Raw genomic sequence first — 5921 nt, forward strand, 5'->3', positions numbered from 1 at the left:
GTTCCCTATCTTTTGTTCTTAATTAATTTGAGGAGTTGGTAAGATGGTTGTTATGTGATTCCTCTTTCCTACATATCTTCTAGTACAAAAGTATTGAGAACAAGTTATTGCGGTTCTTCGATCATCAACTACCCAATATCACAAACTTTGCCAAGTACTAATTTCTTCAAGCTAACTCCGTCGATTAAATTTTGTTGGCAATTAATATTCGTCTCACTTCTTATTCGATAATTCAACGACGAGTTCAAGTAGTAAATCCACTATGGCAATGGCAAACCCTCCGCTACCTTATTCAACGGCAACGAGCCCTTATTATGTGCAGGCACCGCCGCCTGCCTGTTATCCCACGAGAGGAGGAGCTGCTTCTGCTCGTGATGCACTACCTGTAGAAACCAAGTCCGAGGGCGATGGCTTCTGGAAGGGATGCTGTGCTGCCTTGTGTTGCTGTTGCCCCTTGGATGCTTGTTTTTGAAGTCACATACATATGAATCACCCAGGAGTTGCTATTCTTTATTCATTTGTCTACCCTTACAAACGTTTTTATTTTTTATTATATGATGTTAAGCACCACGTCCCAATACCTTGTAATAAAATAGAGATACGAGCTGCTGTCCAATTCTTCTTGTTCTATATTTTGTTTGTTATAATAAACCTTACTTAATTTTGTGTCGGCAAAACAAGTACTTTAATTTGAATATATACTGTAATATGATTTGATTCCCCATGCCAATTGTTCAACACGTTGGACATACATGCATGTTACTTTATACTTTATTTAATTTTTATTCCACAAAATTTCTCTATGATATGAAATTAGAACTCAAATCATTGTTCAATAATTACAGAAAGTCAGAATCTTCTAGAGCACCACGAAACAAAATTGTAATGGAGCATAATTTGACATGTTATTAGTGCATCTTCAAACATTTCAGCTGCACAAACCACTAGTTTTATGAGTCAAAGACGTTTTTTTTTTATTGGACAAACACTCAATAAACACACGCGACTGTCGGCAGGATTTCTCTCAATGGTAATAGTTAATACACATCAAAATCCACCTCTCATCATCCAATATCTAATTAATTAATTAATCATATCACTGTCTGGATGTGCTTGGCCAACGATGCAAGTGCAACGTCCACGGCGTCCCCAAACCCAAGATTAGTCGCATTCGGATGCGCGTAAGTGAGACTTGGGATCAATTCTATGAGCTTTTCCCGCATCGCCGTCACCTTTTCGCTCGGAATCTTCAGCAGCTCCTCTTCGATTCTCTTACTCGCGTCACTTTTCTCTTCAATGTAAACCGAATACGTGCTCACGTCACCAGGTAAAAACCACTTGTACTGAGTGTACGCCGTGTGCGGCGAGGAGAACACCGGTATGCAGCCGGCGAGCACCGAGTCAAACGTCGACCGCCGAGTGAACGAATCACCAGGTGCTTGCAAGCAAAACTGCGACTCGGACATTACCTTTAGCACCTCGCTCGGCTCGTGGCATTTGCTAGCCCCAGAGCCACATTTTAAGAGCATGCACCGAGTTGACTCACCGCATTGCCGTATGAACTCGTTCCGGACGGCTGCTTTTTCTAATCCCTTTCGGGGCCCACCGATGAAAGAAAACAAGTGGGCTCGCTCCATTTCCCTCACTTTGTTCTGCCATGCCACCATCTCCTGCCAAGTGGACGGGTGGAAATATGAAGGGTAGGGCAAGCCGTGTTGGTTTGAACCTTGCCAAGGATGCCTCTCCACAGTCAGCACCGACATGTTTTTGACGGCAGGTAAGTTGAGGAGGGAGTTGGCCCCGAAATCAGGACCATCGGCGGCCCTCATGAAATCCCACGCGGTCCTCCCCAGGGCGATAAAGTGGTCCCTACCGTTATGCCTCTTCCACCAAGGCTGGGACTGAACGTAATCGACCAAGTCAACGGTGAGCTCGTCACGGGCGGTGAGGTTGGCTTCCTTGAAATTGCTGGAGGCGTGGAGGCCGCCGTAGAAGGGGACGTAGAAGAGGGTGGCACGTCCGGGATCAAGAGTGCGGCAGGGGTGATTTTCCACGCGTGCGTGGAAGATCATCTCGGCAATGAACTGGTGGGTGGCGAACCAGGAGGCGGCGGAGCCCAATTGGGGATGCGGCTGGCCAAGGCCGCGGTTCGCCACATGGGGACACATGTTGGTGTACACGTTTAGAATGTGACAATTGTCCAGTAGTCCGAGGTTGAACTTGGCCGGCAAAGGGTATACGTACACCGAGACGCTTGGGTAGCAAGTAGGAACCGTAAATGGGGATTTTGTGGTGGTGGTGGCGGCGGCGATGGCGGTAGTACTAGTATTGATGCGGTTAGGATTTTGGGTTTTGTGAATGAGGTGGTGGTGGACATTTTGTTGCTGCTGTGGTTTTTGGACAAGATCAACATCAAGCTCAACAATGGGTGTGGTTTTGGGAGGGAACCAAATGAGGAGGAGAAGAAGCCAAAGAGAGAGAAAGACAAAAACCAAGGCACCAAATCGGAGGTGGGGATTGTTAAAGTGGGTGCCTTTGTTGTTGGAGTAATAGTAGTGTTTCTCTTTCTCGTCATCAGTCCATGGAGGACTCGGAGGACTTTGCCTTCTAGAAAACATGGAGTACAAGAACAAGAAGACGACGACTTGGAATTAATGAGAGAGAGAAAGAGAGCATTGATTGGGTTAATGGAGGGCTAATTGAAACAGCAGTGAAAGAGAAGACTGTCAATTAGGAACATTAGGTGCTGTCTGTCTTTCTCTCTCTCCGAATAGGAAAAGGAAAGGAAAGAAGCGTAGCATTCAAAGCTAGCTTAATGCATGGCCACAAAGTGGCAATAGTCAGCAGTTTTGGCGAGAAACTTATCAGGAAATTAAGGGCGTTCGGTATTGGACTTGAATTTTTTTTTTTTTAAATTTAAAAGTAGTTTTTGAGTTTCAAGCTAAAAAAAAATTTATTTGGTAAAACTATTTTCAAAAGTTGAACTTAAAAGTATTTGTTTTAAATAATGCTAGAAAAATCAAATTTGTTGATAAAATTTTGTAAACTAAATAATTTAAAATTTAATAATTAAATTATTACTAAAGCGTAAATAAATATATTTATTTCGTATTAATGACATATCTTTTAATTTATAAATTTTGTTTATAAATTTAATCTCTATAACATTACTCGTTTTTAAATTAACCACTCTTCACTGTCTCTCTCTTACCTCTCTCCTCCCCCCACTCTCTCACCTCTCATCTCTCTCCTATCTCTCTCTTCCTCTTCTCTCTCCTTTTTCTTCTCTCTCCCGACTCTTCTGTCCCTGCACTCTCCAATCTCTTCTTTCCTTATCTCTCCCAATCTATTCTTTCCTTCTCCCTCCTCTCTCTTCTCTCTCCCATCCATGCCCATGGTCCTCTTTTTCTCCGGTTCCACCAAGGAGTTGTTTTCAATTTTGAATTGTCAAAACTTAGAAAACAATTTTAAATTTATATACCAAACAAGTTTTTGAATTTTATTAAAAATTATTCTTAAGAAATATTTTTAAAAAGTATATACTTTTTTTAGTAGAATACCAAAAAGCCCTAAGAAACATAGAATAACTTGCCTAACATTAATATGTTGTTATATGGTGCCTCATGTCATTAGAACAAGGATATATGAATAAAATCGTACTCTTATTGTATTGACGTACGTCTATCCATTGTGCTCTATTATTGGCCAAATAGTAGTGACAAACTCATATAGTTTGTTGCTTACCCCTCATTTCTTGGCACTATTGCATATATATTGTTGCCCTTATTGGGAAAAGCCTTCCTAGCAATTTTTTTTATGATTTATGAATTATTGGTGGAAGACTGATACATTTAGCTTCAACTAGTCGAGGAGATGGAGGGTCGTTGTATTAGGGAGTTAGTCATTTTTCATCGTTTTGAGCGCGAAAAAGTAACTTACTTATGTAGTCAATGACTAAATCTCAAGGTGTGCTAGCTAAAGATTAAGGTGCTACTTAGTAGCCCGATGACCAAACCTTATCAGCAATTCGACTCACCTAATCCTTCAACAATTTTCATTTGTTATTAGTTTGCAGTTGCTCATCTCATATACTGTTTCAGTTGCCCAATAACACTATCTATTTTCTTCTAAAACAAAAAAAAAAATATATATATATATATATATATTTTAGTTCGAAAGATTTTAGGTATTTTATTTCCAATTTAATATGTCATAACTTCTCTCTTTTTAAATTTTAAATACTAATAATTCAATCTCTCAACATCGACACTGCTCCAAACCGCCTATGTTGGCTTGAGAGTTGTTGGCATGCTTTTTTGACATTTATCGTCGCTTCCCTAGCATCCTTCGCCGTCTTTCCTATTTTGTTGCCCCCTTTTTCTTCTCCTTTTACTTTTTATCCCCTTTTCAAACCCGTCCAGTTATGTAACCTATTCCCCTCATATCCATTTCTCTCATTTTCCCTTGCATCCCTAGACACCTCCATCTTTAACCTCTCCGTCATTTCCCCTTTATTCCTATGTATAAATTAGATCTTCGAGTTTTGGACTCGATTTAGGATGTAAAGCTCTACCGTACTGCCCCTTGCTATACCAGCATGCCGGAATATTTTGGCTAAGTGGTCTATAATTTGATTCAGTCGCCCTACTATCCTAGGGAGCAATTCAAACTCTTAGTAAGACTAGGCTAGGGCTTGGGCGATTCGTTCTATTTTATCTAAGGTTGTGTTAGTGAAGTGTTGTCCATTGCCTATGGTCTCTAATAAGTAGTCTGTAGTTCACTTTCGTCTATGGCTTGCCCTACTCTCTTTATAACTTAGTTATTAATATTTCGGAGTGGTACATACTCCCGACTTGGTTATTGAATGAATCTTATACAGAAAAGGAGAGTTTATGTAATACTCACTCCACTAATCAATAGGAAGTTAGAATAGATAAGTTTGATTTTAGTTCAAAATGATCAATACATAGAATCAGAACAAGTGATTGCTGAGATTCCCGCGCAAGCATATACTTTAAATTTTAAAGAGCCCGTTTTGAATAAAACATTCTTATAAAAGGATTTTAATAATCTTTTTCAGGGATGTTGACAGATGGTATTCAAACTGTTTTTTTTTATTGGTCTTTGTCGTAGTAAAGGTGTTTTATACATTTCCTTGACCCTCCCCACCCCCGTGTTGTGTCAACTTAGTTCTCTTCACAAGTGTGGAGGTTTGGAGTACGGGTCTAAATGACTCGGTCGGTTGCGACGTTCTGAGATTTGATTTTAGATGTGGATTTTCTTTTTCTTTTTTAGGTTGACTCTTTGTGGATCCTTCTTCGTTTTGGTTCCTACATGGATGTCCAGTGGTTGCTGGGGGTCTAGGGTCCCACACTGTTTGTCTAGGGTCGTTGTTAGGATTTCCAAGATGTTTAAAGTTGTTATCCCTAAAAACTATCAAGCCTACGTGGCGCGCAGGTCAAGTTTAACTACGTCATTCGGTTGATGCAGGGTGTGCCAACTCCTCGTCCGAGCTTGGTCGAGGAGTAAAATATGTTGATGTTGTGTTGAGTGCGCTACTGACTTCTCGATCTTGCAATTGCGGTCGAGGAAGAAACATTCTCGGCCTTTGGGTTCTAGAGCCTGAAGATAAGGCTGCTAATTTTGCGAAGTTCACAAATCGTCGGCGCCAGATTCGGTCACAGTGATTATATTTGTAAGGGTATAAGCACGCCGAATCGACACCAGAGTATCGCGGCATAGATACTCAAAACAGATATATGTCTTGATGGTAAATGTGGTTCGGCCGTTAGAATGCCGAACTCTAAAGCTTACTTGTGAGTATCCAATCATAAAACAACTTGGCGTTCAATGTGCCGAGCCCTAGTAAACTGTAACACCTCACTTTGCCGAAAAAACTAATGAGATGACCTCTACCAATC

The 5921-nt window shown here is 40.8% G+C and overlaps 1 protein-coding gene across 1 annotated transcript; it reads right to left on the minus strand.

The window, feature by feature from the left end:
• Positions 1 to 886: 886 nt before the first annotated feature.
• LOC103401656 (probable xyloglucan galactosyltransferase GT17) lies at positions 887 to 3057 on the minus strand. The gene has a single exon (XM_029106137.2). It carries the CDS (start codon positions 2616 to 2618, stop codon positions 1092 to 1094), a length of 1527 nt encoding a protein of 508 aa, XP_028961970.1. The 5' UTR covers positions 2619 to 3057; the 3' UTR covers positions 887 to 1091.
• Positions 3058 to 5921: the final 2864 nt, after the last annotated feature.

This window comes from Malus domestica, chromosome 01, assembly GCF_042453785.1.
Source record: "Malus domestica chromosome 01, GDT2T_hap1".
Classification (NCBI taxonomy): domain Eukaryota; kingdom Viridiplantae; phylum Streptophyta; class Magnoliopsida; order Rosales; family Rosaceae; genus Malus; species Malus domestica.

Bases quoted from the DNA above. Each gene is read 5' to 3' on its own strand.
- LOC103401656 (XM_029106137.2), bottom strand. From the start codon at position 2,618: ATGTTTTCTAGAAGGCAAAGTCCTCCGAGTCCTCCATGGACTGATGAC.